Source organism: Ictidomys tridecemlineatus, chromosome 9 (genome assembly GCF_052094955.1).
Source record: "Ictidomys tridecemlineatus isolate mIctTri1 chromosome 9, mIctTri1.hap1, whole genome shotgun sequence".
Lineage (NCBI taxonomy): Eukaryota > Metazoa > Chordata > Mammalia > Rodentia > Sciuridae > Ictidomys > Ictidomys tridecemlineatus.
In genome coordinates this window covers 102,343,158-102,363,360 of record NC_135485.1, presented here as the reverse complement: position 1 = coordinate 102,363,360, position 20,203 = coordinate 102,343,158, and the positions used below count along the sequence as shown (strand labels likewise).

At 34.6% G+C, this 20,203-nt stretch overlaps 1 protein-coding gene across 2 annotated transcripts in view; it reads right to left on the bottom strand.

Annotated features, from left to right (window-relative positions):
- Emcn (endomucin) overlaps nt 1-16,275 on the bottom strand; it is a 106,025-nt gene extending 89,750 nt beyond the window's left edge. Inside the window, exon 1 of one of the 2 annotated variants that reach the window (XM_078021876.1) lies at nt 16,024-16,275. In XM_078021876.1, the coding sequence (XP_077878002.1) occupies nt 16,024-16,090 (67 nt within the window). In that variant the 5' untranslated portion in view covers nt 16,091-16,275. The remainder of the gene's footprint in view (nt 1-16,023) is intronic. The other variant, XM_005325748.5, reaches the window with a different exon arrangement.
- Between the last annotated feature and the right edge of the window lie 3,928 nt (nt 16,276-20,203).

Below are 20,203 nucleotides of genomic sequence, written 5' to 3'. Positions count from 1 at the left end.
TGATTCTATATTATTTCTTCAATGGTAAATTAGAGGACATTTAATTTTATAGCAAGAGATATAATTCTAAAGATATTTTTGGTCTCATTATGAGGCAACTAAATAAAGGATCGATTAAATTTAGTCAATACTAATTGGAAATTTACCATGAATGTAATTTGAGACAATTTGCTTCTGCAACTTAAAAAATTGTTTTGATACAAGGTGTTCTGTTTCGTATCATCTAAATCTCAAATTTGTTTCAAAAACTTAAATGTATTACAAATTTTAACTGATGATGTTTTTATTAGCTATCACTTGCTTGTAAAGTAAATCATTCCTAAACATGAATCTTAACAACCATGTATTGTTTCTCATTGTTTCTGTAGAGCAGTAATTTGAGAGCAGCTTTGAGCAATTCTGGCTTGAAGTCAGATGTCGGCTGAGGGTTAGATGTGTCCAGAAAATCCATTTAAAGCATGGCTCACTCAATGGCTGGCAAGTTCAGTACTGTAGGTGAAGACCTCAGTTTTGTCTCCAGGGGTTATCTTCTCTAAAACTGCCTGATTGTTCTCATAACAATAAACTTCACTTCCCAGCTCCATAGAAAAATTTAATCTAAGAGACCACAGTAGAAGCCACATGTCTTTTACTTCCTAATTTTGGAAATAATACAACATCACCTGCACATATTCCATTAGTCACACAACTGAGCCCTGATTCAGTGTGCGGATGGTCTTCCCAGAGGCATGACTACAAGAAGCCAAGGACCACCGGAGACTGTCTTGGAGACTAGTGGACACAACGTTTAAAATATGCTGGATTAGGGCTGGGGTTGTGGCTCAGCAGGAGAGTGCTCGCCTAGCACATGTGGCTCAATCCTCAGCACCATATAAAAATAAATAAGTAAAATGAAGGTATTGTGTCCAACTACAACAAAAGAAATATTTTTTTTAAATGTTATATTACTGTCAGAGATCATTAGATATTAAAGAGATTATTAAAATTTTAAAAATAAATTTCAGTATTATAGAAAAAGCTTTAGAATTTGATTTATAACTTGAAACTATTCACTCTAATTTCTCTCCAAAAGATGTTTACTTGTTATCCCTTAAATATGGAATTTTATTTGCTGCTTTATAATTATGCTTATGTTGTTCCTCCCTCTTTTTTATTTAATAAAGTCCCTAGAGAATGTGAGTTCTTTTTCTTATGTTGAAGCTCAAGCTGTACTACTACCTGCAGGAAGTCTGATTGATTAGTTTCATCTACAATGATTCTTTTATTCTCAGCATTCCTATATAAGCAATTCCCAAACCCCACAATTGAGCACTTAATGAGTATTTTTTCACACAATTACTGAATACCTACTGTGAACTAGGGCTTTGGTAGGTGATGGCATAAACATCGATTACTTATTTCCCTTATCAATTCAAGTAACACCTGTGTATATCTTACACATATGACACTAATATTTAGTACCTTTTGCAGTTAGACTCTTAAAGGTTTTTTTAATGTCCTGAAGTATACATTTGTGTACAGAGAATATTTTTTCAGTGGTTAATTAGGCTTTGGAAGTCAATATTCAATTTTTTTAAGTTGCAGAATAAAAAAATATCTATTTCCCTGTTAAGCTTTCAAGTTCAATTTTCAAGTGTTATTATTCTACTTACTTATACAGCAAATTTAGCAATCATTTTGAGCACCCTATAACATTTAATTTCATTTGTATGTGTTTTTAATTCCCTTAAAATAGTATTTAAAACTATTATAAATTGAAAAGTTAGCATGTGCCCTTTTCCCTGGTTTTAGGGTTTTATAGGAATGACATATGTAAAATAAACTCTCAGCTTATACACAAATATGGCATTGTTTTCATTAAATTATGAAGTCAGATATACTTCTATATTGAAATGATTCACTAGAAAACAAAGCACATGGCTTTGCTAAAAAATACTTTTATTAAATGTTTAATCAGTTATTAAATGGTTAAAAACTTTTAAAAAATGTACTTCCACACTGAATTAGATAAGGATTGAAAAAGGTCAAACTTAAGTGGAATTAAAAGTCCTCAGGAGAATTTAAACAATGTTCCAACTAATAATAGCCTTTCTTAACCACCAGCACAGCACTCAAACATGAATCTGGACTTCAGAAGATAACTCCCAAGCTGGTAATAAAGACCTCATGGAGACTAGGAATCTTGGATAGCAATAAATCCTTAGCATCAGAGAAATGACAGACATACCCACTGCTGTATAACTAGTTTAAGATGGTTGTCTCTAACTGCTGAAATAATTGGAGGCAGTGACATCTTGCAGAAAGCTATCTCACTACAAGTGGGCAAGCCTGAGCAGAGGTGAGACTTACTGGAATGTTTTTGACCCTAAACAAGTAAGGTTTAATGACAAAAGAAAATTCAGAAGAATAACAGAGTGGGATTGAGAGGAAATCCATGATAGCTAAGTTAAAGCTTTGAAGTTTGCAGTGCATACTTTTTATTCACAAGAGATTTATACTAAGAGATGTGGGGAAATAGAGAATCCACAAATAGGGCAGGAGTAACGATAATAGAGATTTATTTGCCAAAAAGTCTTTGTTCTTGTCAAAAATACTTCAGAAGCCTGCAGACATTTCTCTCCATAGCCTTCTTTTCTTGATATGTCATAAGGTTTCCTGATGAAATGTATTCAGGTTTGGTTAAGAGTAATCACCCTTAAGACCTTGAAGAGTTATCTTCTTTACCCCTAATAGGACAGCTTATTTTCCTTTTAATATATCCCTGCTTCAACTTAAAAATTCTAAACTCAGAGTCTGCATTTTATTCATTTACCCAACTTTTGTTACAATTTTAAAAGGCAAAAAATATGGAAATATGCATATGATATACATATAATGAATAAATCTTATCCAAAACCTGGTGTAATTGTGACCCACATTTAAAAATAGAATATTTTTGGCAGTTGCATGATCCCTTTGAGAACATACTCTTATGAATTATCCCCTTTCTGGTCACCTTATACAGAGGTAACTGCCAATCTCATGTAGTAATCATCTTAATCTTCTTTTATAAGCTCACTCTCTGTGTGTACGTTTGAATATGGTAGAGTTTAGAGATATAAAGTAGGTATTTTTGTGATATTCTCAGTATATTTAAATTATTTTTCATTTTTTTTGATGATAGCTACAGTACGTTCATTATAATTGGTGTATACAACTCATTGGATGAACCACAATTTATTTGTATATTTGGCAATTGAAAAACATTAAACTGTCAATTATTTTTGACTCTTCTAAAAAATACTGCTATGAACAGGTTTGTATTCTTATTGTTTTGTATCTAGTTAAGACTGCCATTTTTTTGATTGGTTGGTTTTAATCTTACTGTTTTGTATTGTTTCCATATATTGTAGATGAGTTTTTTGCTCAGTTAATAGAGATAATACATGTTTTCCATTTTATGACTGTCTATCCATTTTGCTACGTGGTCTTTTGATAAATGGTATAATTAATCAAAAGTAATTCTAGTGCAATCAACTGTATGTCTTCTTTGGTTAGTGCTTTTTGTGTCTCTTCCTAGATTAAGGTTATGAACATAGTATCCTAAATTTGTCTTAATGTTTTTAATACTTTCTACATTTAAGTCAGTAATTCACCTAAAATTGACTTTGTATATAGTAATATACCGGAATCCAATATAATTTTTTCCCTGTGACTAACCAGTCTTCACAGCAGCATTTATAAAAAAGGCCAATTCTTTCCCACTGCTATATTATACCATCTTTGTTTTATATCAAAGATCTATATAGCTAGAGGTCTGTTTTAAAGCTCTCTATTACATTGATCTATGTGAAATTGACCCCTCTGTTGCTTGATTTGTCTACCATGAACCAGTTTGACAGTTTTAATTATTATATTTTATTATGGGACCTCATAATTAAAACACTAAGCTCTCATTTCTTGTTTTACTTATAAGAATTACTAAGGTTATCTTGATCTTATGCATTTCCATGTAAAATTTATAATAAGCTTATTCCACATATTGGTTTGTCCAATCAATGAACATAGTATATTTTTGTAATATTTCAGGTTTTCTTTAGTGTCACACAGTGAAATATCATTCATATCTTTTACATATTTATAGGTACTTGACTTTTTGATGTTTCTTTAGATGGCATATTGTTAAATTATTTTTTAAAATGCATGTTGTAATGATGAAAATACAATTAATTTTACATGAATTTTATATGTAGAAGCCTTGATGAATAACTTGGCAACAAATTCTTCTGGATTTTCTACTTACACAATCATATCATATCATCTACAAATAATATTAGTTTTGTTATTTTCCTTTCCAATTCTCATAATATTTATTTTCTTTTTTTGTTAGCACTAGCTAGGATATTAACACAATGTTTTTGTAAAAATAATATTGCTAGGCAAGATTGCTTTGTTTCCACTCTCAAAGCTAACAATGCATAATTATTCATGAAGATTGCTCTAAATTTTTGAAGTTACTGTATTAGATCAGGAAATTTGCCTTATTGTTTCAGTTACCTTAGTAGTTTTCTCAAAAATAAGTACTGAATTTTTAGAAGTGATTTTTCTGCATCCACTGAAATTATCACACATCTTTCTCCTTATTCTATCAATGTAGTGAATTGTGTTGATTAATTCTCTAGTTTTAGACCAAACTTCACGTTGCTAATTAATCTTAATTGGGCATGATAAAGAACCTTTCTAAAATTATTTCAAAAACCTTTAAAAATGAAATTGGTCTATAATACTCCTCATTTTATAATATCTATTTTTATTCTCTGTAAAAGTTTATGTAAATCTGGTTTTATTATTTGAGTGTTTTGTTTAACTTTCTGAAGACACTAAGTGGGATGGGAATTTTCTTTGTGGGAATATTAATTGCTGAGCCAATTTTGTTAAAGGCCTATTAAAATTTTGTATTTCTTCTTGGTCAGTTTTGGTAGGCTATGTTTCCTAGGAATGTATTTTTTTATATAAATTTCCAAAATGAAAATTCACTCATTAAACACAAATTTTTAACATAATCTGCAGGTGTATTTTCCTTTTGTTTCTTTTTTCTCTTGATTTGTATTGGCAGAGTTTTAGTGATCTTATTTGTGAAGATATTCTTTGCACTATATATTTACCTTCCATTTCATTAACTTTTGCTCTTATTATTATTTTTTATTTTCTCTTATCCCTTCATTGAGCTTATTTTTGACTTCTTTTATTTCTTTCTTTTTAATATGGACAATAAATTCCTTATCACTGATTAAGCTGTATCAGACACCTTGTGTTGGAAAATATTTTATTTATCTTTATATTCAACATATTTTCTAAATGTTGAAGGGAGTACTGTAACTGCTTGCCTAATCAAATTATTGTTGAAAGTGGCAAGTTTTCTTGAACAGCCTCTATGGTAGAGGCCAGGGTTTGTCAATGCTAATGAAAGCAGGAGGGAGATTTTTAGAGTTAGTAGGGAATTAAGAGTAACTGTTTATTAAGGGATACTCAAATAGGCTGAAATTTAAGCCTATGTGCTAGGGAGAGTTCAGTAGTTCAATCAGTATTTGTCCTGGCCAAATATTGTTTCTATTATCATAAACTAGTACAGGAAAAAAATATATATTACACAGAATTTATACCAAAAATTTCCCTGGGATCAGACAACTTAAACCCATTGCCTAAATGTAACACCTCTTCTTACCTTGTGAGGATAGGACTGTGAAGAGAGCATTCTGCAAATGGAAAGGATGGATGCAGGGAGGGAGGAAGGAACACAAGAACTGTAATGTTTTTTATTTTGTTGTTGTCGTTGTTGCTATTATTATTTTTGGTACCAGAGACTGAACCCAGGGGCACTTAACCACTGAGCCACATCCCCAGTCCTTTTAATTTTTGGAGACAGGGTCTTGCTAAGTTGCTTAAGTCCTTGTAAAATTGCTGAGGCTGGCTTCAAACTTGTGATCCTCCTGCCTCAGCCTCTGGAGTCTCTGGGATTACATGTGTGCACAATCATGCCCAGCCAAGAACTTTAATGGTAAGAAGGAATCCCACTGGCTACCAGGCCTGTAAGAGTGGCTACATAGGTGGTAGAGAATGGAGAATGCTCTACCCAAATCATAAGAGCATTTGGAAAGTCTTTCCATCTCCCCATCCAAAGCTGTCTTCTCTCTTCCTCCCAGACTCTTGTCGCTTTCTTCTCTTTTAACCTCCTTTTTACTCTGGTAATGTTTTTCTGGATGTCAATGAGTTTCTTTCCCTCCTCCCCTTCTCTCTCCACTGAAATCTCTTTTCTAGCCCCAATCCTGACAGATCTGTCTAAATTTCATTCAAATAGTACACCATGGAAAAATGGAAAGAATGTTTCTGTGAATGTGTTCTGTGAGAAGTGTCTCTCATGGCAGAGAATTGGCCTTGGACATGCCAAAGAGATATTGTCAAAAATCCCCAAAGGAAGTAAATGCTGGGGAACAGAATTGGCACTTTGCTCCAGAATGAGCCTAATAATAACTAGAAGGAAAATGGGACAAGATAATTCAGGGCAAAATGTATAGAAATTGTTTGTTACAGTAAGAGCATAAAATTGTGAATCTGAAAAAAAAATTTTAAAAAACCTATGATCAATTAGGAAAGTCACACTCACCTTATAGTTGTGGAAGTTAAAATCTTGAGAAGATAAATAATTTGCTTGCCTCAGTCCCATAGCAAGCTTGTGGCCCCTTGTAGCTAAAAATATAAGGCTCTTGGCTCAGAGGACAGTTCTTTCTCTACCACTGAACAGCATTTTGATTACTTACAGATCTATGAATTTTAAAATCTTGAGAACTCAACTATCTGATGCATTTATTTTACACAGTATTAGAATGGAGTTAATTACTCAATATACTGAACTTTAGAGTTGGAGATGTGAACTATTTACAACTGAATTTTTATAATTTGACCTAGTGAGGGTTGGACTCATCCAGTATGAACGGTTCAGAATGGCCTGGTGAACGAGGCATAGAAGTGTAGGATAGTATTTTTTTCTTGTTAGCAATTAACAAGATTGTCAATGCATTCTGGCATGATTTGGACAGCCGTTGTGATACAGAGGTGGGCATTCTATTTTTTTATACAAAATAAGATGAAAGGTTAGCTTCGTGAAGCAAATTGAATAAGTTCATCCAACCAACACTGTATCCCAAAATGGCTTTCACAGATTGTCCACTACATAGGCCAAGGATAAAAATAAATGTTGCCCTCAAGTGACTAAAAACCAAACCAGGAGTGCTTTGGATATTTTCAATCCTGCTGACTTTTGAAGAAATGCAGTTCTCCAAATTAAAATAAAGGCTAATAACTAAATATCACCTATGTGCCAAAAATAGGTCCTGGGGAGGGGCAAACGAGATCAATTAGATGTTGTCCTACCTCTCAAGAGATTTATGTCAGTTAGACGCTACCTGGTTCTAGTTAAAGATATTAAACTAGTTGTCAGCTTTGTAACTTTTCTTTGATCAGGTAAACCTATAGAATTTTGGACTTCAGTTGACATGAGAATCGAACTGAATAAATGAAACTGTCAGAAAATGAAAGGGGAAGAAGAAAAGCAATAAAAAGCTTATTGATTCAAATGAATGAATTATTCTAATCTCAATAATATACTTGCTATTAATAAATCTTTAAGTTAGTTAAAATTGGATTATCGGGGAGAGATGAAACCAGGAGATGTCCTGTGGTTGGATAGAGGCATTGTCACAATGGCTTTGAGCTGACGAATGCAGAAGTAGCCTCTGTTCCCTGGGGAGAGTGTCCAGGAGCTCCATGTTTGTGTCCTCACACTTGCTGAATACCCCAGGAGGGCAATTTCACAGTTCCTCCCGCAGAAAAGGATTTCTTTTCCCACTTCAGTTAAAAATAAATTCAATGTGTGATACAAATGGTTTTCTGTGTTTTGTGTGTGATTTTTATAAGTCAAGCATTATTCCAACACATGGCCATTTGGATGTGAACAGACACACACACACACACACACACACACACACACACACACTATATATATATATATATATATATATATATATATGTATGTATATAAATATGAATATATATTTATATATATTTAAATATATAAATATAAATTTTAACTCAGGGTTTATATATATGTATGTATATATGTGTATATATATATGTGTGTGTATATAATATATATATATAAAGGTGTTATGGTAAAAGAGAAATGGTGGAAAGACAGAGCCAGCTAGTAAGAAAGAATTCTGAAATTTATGAAATAGCTTTCTACTTATTCTGTGGTTTAAATGTTGGTTAACATAATATATCTTAAGAGGAAATTATGATGTACATAGTGTTTAAAAATATTTTTCTCACAGCTATGTCAACATATATACCTTTTTTCATGTGTAGTTACAGAAACTGAGGCCGAAAAGGATTTAATATGTTGACCAATTAAAGAATATTAAGAAGCAGAGCCACATGTTGTTTTGACATCGAGTCCAAGTTCTTTCCATTAAAGTGTTCCATCTCTTTGAGCAATGCCCAGTTTTTTAATACAGGTAATAATATTTGTGCATATTGACAGTTTGAGGGCTAACAATTAGAATTCTCATTAAATAAAAACACTGTTTTGCTTTTTAATTTGAGTGGTTGGTTCACAGAGTGACTTTAAATAATTTACAAATCTGAAAGGCATTCCAGAGAATGCACAAGTTTTCATATATCAAATTATGTGACATATGTGGTGATTAAAATATAATAATTGCAACTATCTTTCTAGAATCCTGTACTAATTCTATTGTGAAAATTTTTGGTGATCTTATATTTTAGTTGACAAGGATTATGATTATAATTATTTAAACACTCGCTTATTCTGACTTGATACAGCTTGGAATTACATTGTTTTATCTAAGAAATGGGATATAATAAGCTACAGGACTCTGAGTTCTATAACTCAGCATGTTCATATAGTATTCACCACATGCCAGACTCTATTCTAGGTGCTTTATGCATCTTGCCTTACGTGATCATTCCAATGTCCCCATGAGGTAAGGACTATGCTTAACCCCATTTTATAGCTGAAGAAGCTGAAAGTTAAGTAACTTCCTTGAGTTCACACAACTAGTGAGTAGCCAAACTGAACTTTGAACTCAGACAGTTTGACTCCAGAAATACAAATGTGATCCGAAGCAACTCATCTAGCCTTAATTATTTCTTTTGAGTCTCTTTTCTTTTCCCCCATCTCCTCCAGTCACATACTACTTTCATTGTTGTTTAGAGACACACACATTTTATTTCAACTCACATAATGCTCAGGTAGACAAATGCCTACAGCTCCTTCCAAAGGGTTCCCTAAGAATGAATGGAACCCAGATAATTAGGAAATTGTTGTCATTATGTAGAAATGCTGTAGATGCTGTGAGAAGGCAACAGTGGATTTCTTAAGTACTCAAGTGGCAGGTTTCTAACCTTAGTTGTTTTTGATCAGAGAACTCAACTTACTGAAGTTCACCGTTTTGGAAGATAGTGAGCTGTTAGGGAAGGTTTTAAAGAGCAATAGTTCTTCATTTAATTTTAATCCATACAACCCCAATATGACTTGACTCCATTTCTAAGCCTCTAATTATTAATAAGTAAAATGGGAATAATTCAGATAAACTTGAAATGTTCTGATGGAAGTAATGTGTGCAAAGTATGTGGCATGGTAAATGGCAGATGATTGTAGATGTTGTAGCAATATTTCTCTGGGTTAATTTGGGTCAGACCCAATTGTGTTCTCCATTTTCTGGTATTTGACAAAATTAATACCGAATGACTGATTAACAGATTAAAAAGAAGTCCACATTTCAGTAAAATCAATGACATTGACATTTTTGACTACTAACCTCACAGAATAATTCATTACTGAGTATATGCAAGCAGGCAAATGATTGTCTTAGAACAGGCTCTGTTTAGAATATTGTTGAGTATATTCATCTCAAGATCAATCAATGCTTTTTGCTTGTTAAGTAGAGAGGAAGAAGGGAGGGTAGTGCATGTTAATGAAAGCACTGGAGAAACTGTAACTATACCTAGGTATATACTATCACCCCAAAACCAAAATGTTTCCATCAAGAAAAATAATAAATCCTAGAGTTCCCCAGAAAGCTGAGCCTGAGACCAAAAATAAATGTGCAGTCAGTTTTTAAAGGAACATGAACCTAGGGGAAGGGAGAGAGGAACTAAAAGAATAAGACCAGAGCAGGTTAGAAGAGGAAAGCATTTATTTGCTAGCTCCACTCATCCCTGGGTTAAGAGCTATTCATGGGATGCATCTGCACTTGTAGCTCAAGCATCTGACAGTGCCAGGTGGGATTCTGAAACATACATTGGTACCAGAATAGCACCTGACAGAAAGCAATATGCATGAAAGTGAGGCAGGGTGCTGTCTGGCTACACCTGTGTGTAGCTAGTTGCCACAGCAATAGCTGGTGTATACAGGGCCAGAAAAGATGCTGGGAAAGACAGAGCAGATGCCTAGTGCTCACACGGTGACTGCTTCTATTTACAGACCAGTTATGATCATCTCAACTGATATATCATTCTTCAAGATACAAAACCTCTGTTAAATTTTTGAAAGCAATTTTTTTAATGGTTGCCCAACATTTGGGACTCATTTAGTGGCCTTTCTAGCTTTAACTGACACTATCAATGTTTCTCATGTTGACACTGCTGTTGTGGGCAACAGGACGAAAAGAAATCTCCCTTACTGAGAGAGCTGCCCCTAACACCCAATAAGCATTGTTAGCCTAACCCAACAAAGCTGTAGTGATACATAGGAATCCAGAAACAGCAAAGGAGAAGCTATACAGGAATTGAATGTCATGGTAACTTTCTGATTTGACATTTAGTGTTTAGAAATGTGCACTCAGATTGGTTTTGAAGATGAAGAGTTTGGAAAATGATTGCTAAAGGGAAAAAAGATTGTAAGTAATTTGGATTAATAACTATTCAAAAGTTAAAATATGTACCTGACGCTTGAAATGCTCTTCACCAATGGAAAGGAAAAGATGGGTAATTATCTAGGAAATTAAAAACTTTCTGAAACCCTCAAATGCTCATCTTTTTCCCCTAAATTTTCTGAATAATTACAGTTCATAAGATAAAACTGACAGTGAATTTGTTTCTGAATCTCCTATAAATAGGAGTTCTAGAATAATCACTTTTATTTTTAGGTAGAGACCATTGAAAAATGAGTGGGTAAAGAAAAACTGCTAAAGAAATGGCTTGGGACTAAATACTTTTCCCATTGATTTTGTTCCATATTATTTTACTCTTCCTAACATAGATCACCTATTACACGTAAGAGATGTTGATGTAGATTAAACTAAAAAGAAGTACTAAGCAAAATGACCTGCTTTGAAGCAGCCAACTCATTGTACCTAAAAATGACACAAGAAGTAATGATGTGCAGTAGTTATTTTAATGATGTGCAGTAGTTCTTTTAACTTTCTTCCAACTTCTCTTTTTGTGAATTTTGCTTTTAACAAAAGCCATTTTGTGTTTTAAGGTTGGTTGAGAATATGGTATCTTCCTGAATATTTCTAACTATATGATAGCATTACGTTAAGTATTTAATATCCCAAACAGAGATTAGAGTCAATTCTATTTTAACATTTCCCCTCCCAATGGTCAGAGTTACAGCAATTTCTTTTTTCAGATTTGTTGTAAAATTATTGTTACCTGAAAGTAAGTGTTCATCTAATATTATTGTGTTTTCTTCTGCCAAGTTTTGAGAACTGACTAGCTTTTGACAATGTGCCCTTGTACTTGGTTATCACTTTCTTAGCCTTGAATCAAAATAATCCACTCATACCTATGTTACATAATTCACACCTGTCCATAACTTTTCACAAGGACAAAGTAGTAAGCTCATAAGTCATTGTCATGGGAAGGAATTTAAGGTGAAATGAAAATGAAAGTGAAATTATGTATATACATGCATGTGTGCCACGCGCGAGTGCACACATGTTTTCATTCATTTATACATTCATTCATTCATTGTTTGCTGGGCAAACAATCTATAGAAAATATGCTCCTTCCTTCAAAGACTTAAAATCTGGTAAAGGAGATAAGACACACAAATAACTGATGAAATTGGAAAATAAGTGCCATAGGAGAGTTAAAAATATAGGCATCAAGAAGGAGAGCAAATAGATTACCTTTCTTATTAATGCTATAATGATCAGGTCTAAGAACTCTTTGGATTCAGGACTAAAGAACATTCAACACCTCTCATCACCTACTACATACAAAACCAAGGGTGTCCCAACTACCCACCAGGTAAGTTTTATTACCAAAAAAAAAAAAAAACTTGAATATCTTATCAGCATTTCAAGGTGACCATGTCAAAAATCAAAATCACTCTTCCACCAAACCAACTTCCTCCTTTCCCTTCCTTTGCTCCAAAGCCATTTGCCTATTTCTAATATTAAAGTAATGCCATTCTTATGTTTCAGCCTGCTCTATCATTGGCAGTATAAATAATAAATTACACATTTTCTATTTCCTTAAACCTCTTACCAGACCTTTCTTTTCATTTCATTGTCATACTCTCAGACTTCCAATGACAACTAATTTCTTTACCTTTATCTCTCTTGACTCCAATAGTCTAGACAAATATTTTGCTGACTGATTGAGCTTCCTAATTTTTATTTCCAATCATACAATTCCCATGCTCAAACACATGGGAATTAATTTACAAGTTGTAAATTAATCAACTTTATGAATCAATATTTCTTTTTTGATCGTGCTGAGGATTGAACCTAGGGCAGCACACATGCTAAGCATGCTCTACCACTGAGCTACACTCCCAGCAATATGAATCAATATTTATCTTCCTGGTATTCCTGCTGCTATCTTTCCAAACTTATTTCTTAATACTCAGGAAATCCTTAACTCTGCCCAACATGTGGCCTCTCTATATTTTCAGACTAGAATACTATGATGTTTCAATGTTCATATTCAACAAAATCTGTTCATAAAAGCTCATAATTTATAGTTTTATATGAAGACTTTTCTGATGATCTTATACCAAACTAAGCTAGCTGTAAATTTTCCATCATGTTCTTTATTCACCTCTTGAGACCTTTACTATAATCAAATTTGGCTTATCTTCTTTCCTTCCCCACTTCTAGGGCAAAGGATGATTTTTATAAATCTAGAGCATTCAGTGTAGAATTTGCTTACAGTATCTTCAATCAATTTTTATTTCAAGAAATTGAATGTTCAGTCACTAACAAATGAATTTCTCCAAGCAATTAAATCCTCCTTCAGCTACCAATAAAGGGGAATCTATTTTTGTCTGAAAATGCTATTTTTTTATTCCTGAATTAATGTAAAGTTTAAAAAGAAATGGCATCTGAAGAGTAAATACATATTGTTTCCAGGACCTTCTTTTGCTTAGAATCCTCCTTCCTTTAACTTCTCAGTCCTGATAGTCAAAAGCTCATCAATCTAGACTTAAAAGCTCAAAGGAGCTTAAATGCCACTGTTCAGTTTTAGTACAATTTACAGAACTTTAGGAAAGAATGACAGTTTCCTTTCAGGAAACTCCTATATATATTTCAAAAGAAAAGCTTTCCAAATTGGACATTGTAAAATAGTATACCACCAACCACGTAATAAAAGTCACTCATGCCATGTAGAAAGAGTCCTTGGATTTTGACAACACAAAAGCCTATATTGTATTTATTTAAATCTGAGACTGACAAAAACGTTAGAAAGTAAATGTGATCAATTTCTCTAAAAGATTATGATTTAGAAATAAATAACTATGCAAAAAGCAAGGATCTGCTTGACAACTTGTGAATGTTAGGCAGATGAAATGTCTCCTGCACCTTAGAATGTGTTAACCATCCTAAGTTTTGGGAACATGTGAAGCTCTGGAATCAGTGTGTTCCTGGCACAGGGAGTAAAGGAAAGAACTTACTAGATCAGCCTAGGAAATGCTTCACTTCCTGTGCCCGACCTGTGAAGGAAACAAAGCAGGCCAAGCCAGGTGCAGCAAAGACTTAAGTGCCCATGGGAAAATCTCTTTCAGTTCCCTCTAGGCACACATAGGATGCTCCTATGCTGTGACTTCCTTTTCTCTGATAAGTGAGGCAGTTTTGTTGTTGTTTTACTTTGTTTTTAGATGTCACAGACACTGGCCTTTAGTTAACAAGTGGGCTTGTTGGCAGAAATGGAGAAAGAGAGTCATTATTTAAGTTTTGTGTGTGCACAAATGGGAAACCATCTTCCTTGGGTTAACAGTTCATTAGCAAGATGACACTGTTTAAAAAAAGGTTGTGCTCATTACCAGGGATCTCAAGGAGGCTGGCGCTTCACCAAAGCCAACGTTAATAGGAAGAATTTGCCAGACCATTCTGCAATGTCCTTCACCTTCATATCTTCCTTATTGACAAGTTTTGGAAGCTAATTCTATTGATCCTACTCCACTTTGTTTTCAAAGGACGTGTAATCCATTCTGAGTTTAATAATGCTGACAAAATGCTGTACTCGCTGATGCTTGCAGACCTGGACCTGCCAGCAGCCTAACACAGACTTTCGGAATTTATATTAACCTGGCATGTACTTGTGAGCCATGCTTTTTATGGCATTGAGATTCTTATCAGTCTTTCTCACGCGGATTGACTTTACTCATCCACTAGCCCATTGATTTCTGTGACAGCTGATATACATTCTTTATTTTTAAAAGTCAGATTCTTAATAACTCTTCTAAGTTAAAATTTCTGCCTTTGATACCTGTTGCAACCTAACTCTGGAAATTCCAAATTGCATGGTAAACAAGCTATGTGATTCTGCAATGTTGTGGAATTTGTCCTAACTTTTTACATAGATATTTTGAAAAATTATTGATAAAATGTTGCTCAAAAATGATTGAAAAGATGTTGCTTATTTTTTCCCTACATTATACTTACACATCAGAATTTTGTAGGCAACAAACTTTTGAAAAGAGCCCAGACAAAATAAAATTAGAACTGAGTTTTTGGATATTTTCCCCCTAGGATTTCTCAGGATCAGAATCAATCTTTACAACTATGTTCTTTTATGATAGTTTGGTTTTCACACTTATTAAGTCTGTCTTGTATTAGAATCACTTGTTTATTTCTCCCAATGGTACATTTACCTCCATAGGCAAGGGCATCTTACTCATTTTTATATTCCTTTCACTGCCAAATATAGGATAGGAGCTTAATAAATATTGATTACATTTCATTAGAATTACAATGAATCAATCAGGGAGGGTTAAGAGTCAAACATAATCATTTCTCGCCACTGTTCATTAATATAGTCAGGGATTATGTAGATACATATATATCCTTTATAGGAGTTTCTTAACTTGCAGTCAAGCAACAGGGATTTTGTGTTTACATATTCTTGAAATGTTATGCAAAATATGTGCATATGTTTTGATGAGTGTAGATTTTTGTAACAAAACTCTATAATCTTTAGCTAAATGAGTCTCCCTGTCTCATCCCAACCGTTTAAGGTATTAAGATTCCCTTCTTTAGGCAGCTGTACCCAACTTCTCAATAGATCAGAGCTGATAGACAGTTGGAACTAATATAGGGGAGCATCTGTGATACAATATTCCCAGTTACCAATCTTTCAGCCATTCATAACAATCTTATTACTTCTGGTCTTATGTCTAAAAGGAATACATATTTGAGAAGTGGTGCATGTGAGCCAGCATTCTATCCCCAGATTTTTCTTCTGTAACCAGGCCTGTATATTTCTAGTGCCTTTACGATTTTATCAAACACTTCAAGTCGATGGCATCAGCAAGTGTTTCCCTTCAGTGAAAGCAAGTATTCTCTCTATGGCGCTGTCTCCACGCAATGGAAGTCAATGTCCACACGCTCAATTCATCAAAAGAATTGCTGCATCAAAATTTCAGGAAAAGCTCCCTGAAAGTAAACTAAGGCTAAGAGCTCATTCATAGTTATTTCTCATCCACACCATCAGAAGAATAACAGAAATTGGTACCTGTGCTGATTTCACAGCTGCAAAGACTGAACAGAAGAAAGAGAGTGGTCACTTGAAGCAGTTGCATGGTGCCTGTGGATCCTCTCAGTGGCTTCTCTCTTCAGAGTAAGGCAGGGAAAATTTCCTCCCAGCCTGGCAGGGCCTTATTAGCAAATGGAAAAGGTGTGCTGAATGTGAGCAGCCACTGCTCATTCCTACTTATTTTGGGGGCTCTGATAAGGAACGGGAGGAAATACACACACTCCCTTTGGGAGTTCAGCAGAGAGGAGATTTATTGTTTCAGTCCCTTACAGGAACTCTTTTTTTTCCTCTCTCTCTCTTCCTTTGGCAGCCACTTGTGTTTTTGTTACTACATTATTTTGTTCTTCTTCAACAAAAAGGTCAGGATGGGTTTTGAACAGAAACAGATTCTTCTTGAGAATGGATCAGAGAGCTTTCTAACTTTTGTTTTGAAAGTACATTTTGGAGTGGTTATAAAGGGACCTCATTAAGCGGCTACTCAGTGTGAATAAAAAAGCTTTAACTTCCCCAGGGCTAGACATTCAGAGCAAAATCCAGCGGGAATCTCATTTTGTCTTCTCTTTTCTACCTGAAAGCCAGACCAGTGAAGACTACCTTATGGGGAAGATAAGTGCAAAATCTTATTGCATAGATCATAATCTGCCCTTGAGTAAGCAAGGAGACTTCTTTAGACTGCCCAGAGAGGTTTTACAAGTTATTTAAATTATTTAAGCAAGATGAGTGTGGGTGTTCACTGTTTTTATGGCTGGGCTTTGATGAAGAACAAGGAAAAAATACTTATAATACTTCGTGGGTAGAGGGGATGATATTAGAATGGCATTGGGTGGAATGCCATCCCTGCAGACCAATAAGGCTGGGAGGGATGGATTCTTCCAGACAAGAATGCCAACCAGGCTGGATGATCTATATAGCAGGAATCTCTTTCATGTCGGGGATGACCGACTGAAACATGGTGATAACTCTGCCTTTACTCTGGATGCAACTCTGATGTGTGACAATAACTTCCTCATCCACAGACTTCACATCTAATCTCAGCCAATCACCCTTTAATAGACCTTAGACTTGCAATCTACTGGATAAGAGTGTAGATTGATCTACCCTGCCAAGAAACTATTAAAAAATTATACCTTTACCTGTTTATAAGGAAGTAACACATCTCATTGCTGAACCATGCTGGAAAGGACTCCGACTCCACCCAAGAGCAATTGTGGCTCAAAATCCCTGAATAAATTAGCTTGTTTCATCTTAAGTTATGCCAAGTCTCAGAAGGGCTGGGTTTCTATTGTGGACTTTAAGGGACACTTGATTACACTCTCTATTCTTATTGATTTTATAAAACAGAACACCTTTGGGATTATAATTTTGTCTGGCACATCCTGGAGAATATAATGATAGCAATGTATATGAATAGCTGTCACATGTACTTTCCAGAAATAAATTGGGGTGTGGTTGTGTGAATGCACATTAACTCACTTCCTGCTCCCTGCTGTACTCTAACTCTGGAGTTCACAGCACACAGGGTCACCACTGATGCTGGTAATTTCTAGGGTATCCAAAGGCACTTGGATTTCTTATCCCTGAGTGCTGTGTGAAACCCATTCCAAGAATGCTTAATTATAGATATTTAGGCTATTTAACCAAAAACAACAAACCAACAAACATATAAAGGGCTTGTAGAGGAAAGAAGAAAGAGAGAAATGCATTTTAAAGTGGCTAAGCAGAAAAAAATATATAGGAATAATAAAAAGTGGTCAGTTTTGCCTTATTAGATCAGAAAGCACTTTTTTTAGGTCAATGAAAACAGTAGAGGTTATAGAAGAGACAGATCAATGGCACACAATAGAAAGTATAGACACAAAAATATGTGTTATTGATATGTGTGTATATATATAGAATATGTATCTGTACATATACATGGAAAGAGAGATGAATGTGTGGGCTTGCTTATATGTATGCATATAGACTAGATATAGGTGCATTTATTATTTTTTGATATAATGAATAGGGTGCATATTTAGTAAGTGAATTAGGGCACATATTTAGTAAGTAGACATTCACACATTCACATATTGAGAAACAGATATTCACATTTTGAGATAGTCTGCCTTGTTAGAAACAGGTATAATAGACTTCCAACTGTTATTAGAAATTTGTCCCATTTTCCACTTCAAGGTACTTTCAGGATCATGTACTTTCCTTGGTGGGGATAAACCTAATAGTTTATCCTGTTACTTGCATATTAAGATGAGAATTGGGTGATCTTCTGAAGGTGTTGGGAACAGAGCTGAAATGAAATAGATACCGAGAAACCCATGGTGCAAGAAATATTAAGTCCCCTGCCTACAAAGCCAAAATGGAAATGAGCCTCAACAGTGGGAAGGCCCAGTCATGTGGCCAAGCCTATCTTAGGAAAATAGATATCTTCTGCACATAATGCCAGGGCCAGTGCTAGTTCATTATTGCTCCCAAAGGAAAGAAGACATCATGACAAGCTGGTTCTTGAGCTTCCAAAGAGTCTGTCCCTCACACTCTCAATTGTCTATCCCAATTTAACTTCTCAGCCTATAAAGAGAGTTGTCTCCCTTCACAATGACTCTCTAAATTTGTGTAAGCCCCTTGATTCAAGAAGATATACAAATGGAGGGATCCTATCTCAGAAATGAGAAATATTTATTTCAGAAAAATAATTGTTTTTTAAAATAACAAATAATAATTGTACATATTTATGGGGCATGATAAGATGGTTCAATACATGTATTTGTTCTGTAATGATCAACTTGGGGTAATTAACACATCAGTCACATTTATGATTTTTTGTGGTGAAAACATTCTTCTATTTGAATTTATTTCCTTTGTAAGTATCTTCTATTTTTCTACTAAAATCATTAATGGGTGTTAATTGTACAGACTGGTGAGATCATGTCCTCCCTCCCTTCTATCCTCTTTGCCTTCCCCTTATTCCTCTTCCCCTCCTTCCTCTATCCCCTTCCATCTTTTCTTTACTGGTTTAGATTCCACATATGTGAGAAAACATGCTATACTTATCTTTCTGTGTATGCTTATTTTACTTAACATCGTGTCCTCTGGTTCTATCCATTTTCCTGAAAATAGCACGATTTCATTCTTCTTTATGGCTAATACTCCTTGTGTATAATGCCATAATTTCTTTATTTATTCATCTGATGACAAGCACCCAGGCAGATTTCATATTGTGACTATTGTGAGTAGTGTCACAGTAAACATGGACACACAGGTATCTCTTCTGTGTGCTGACCTCACTTCCTTTGGTTGTGGATAGCTCTGTCATGTGGTATGGAAGTTATTTTTTGTTTGTCTGTTTGTTTGGTTTTGGTACTGGGAATTGAACCCAGGGGTACCTAACCATTGATCCATGTCTACAGCCCTTTTTTGTATTTTATTTAGAGACAGGGTCTTGTTGAACTGCTAAATGGCTCCCTAAGTTGCTGAGGCTGGCTTTGAACTCAGTCACTTCCTGCCTCAGTGACTCTTCTGAGTCACTAGGATTACAGATGTGTACCACTGTGACTGGCCTTTATTTAGGTTTGTGAGGAAACTTCCATACTGTTTTTCATGGTGGCTATACATTCTCACTAACAGTCTATGGTGGTTCCTTTTACTTACCTCACTGATGACATTTTTTAATTTTTTTAAAAATAATAGCCATTCTAATTGGTGCAAACTGGTTAAAGTACTTTCCATATATTCATTGGCCATTTGCACTTCCTATTTTGAGAGGTGTCAGTTTAGATTATTTGCCAAATTTTGACTGGAATACTTTTGATGTTATGCTTTTTGAGTTCTTTATATATTCTGGATATTAATCCTCTGTCAGATGAATAGCTGGGCAAAGATTTTCTTCCATTCTGTAGATTGTCTCTTCTCTCTGTTGATTGTTTCCTTTGCTATGCAGAAACTTTTTAGCTTGATAAAAAGGCTTTTTAGCTTGTCAATTCTTGCTTTTGTTTCCCCAGCTTCTGGAGTCTTATTCAGAAAATAGCTGCCTTGGCCAATATCTTGATGTTTCCACTATGTTTTCTCTGGTAGTTTCAAAGTTTCAGGTCTTAAATTGAGGTTTGATACATTTTGAGTTGATTTTGTGCAGGGTGAGAGACAGGGTTCTCATTTCAATCTTCTACAG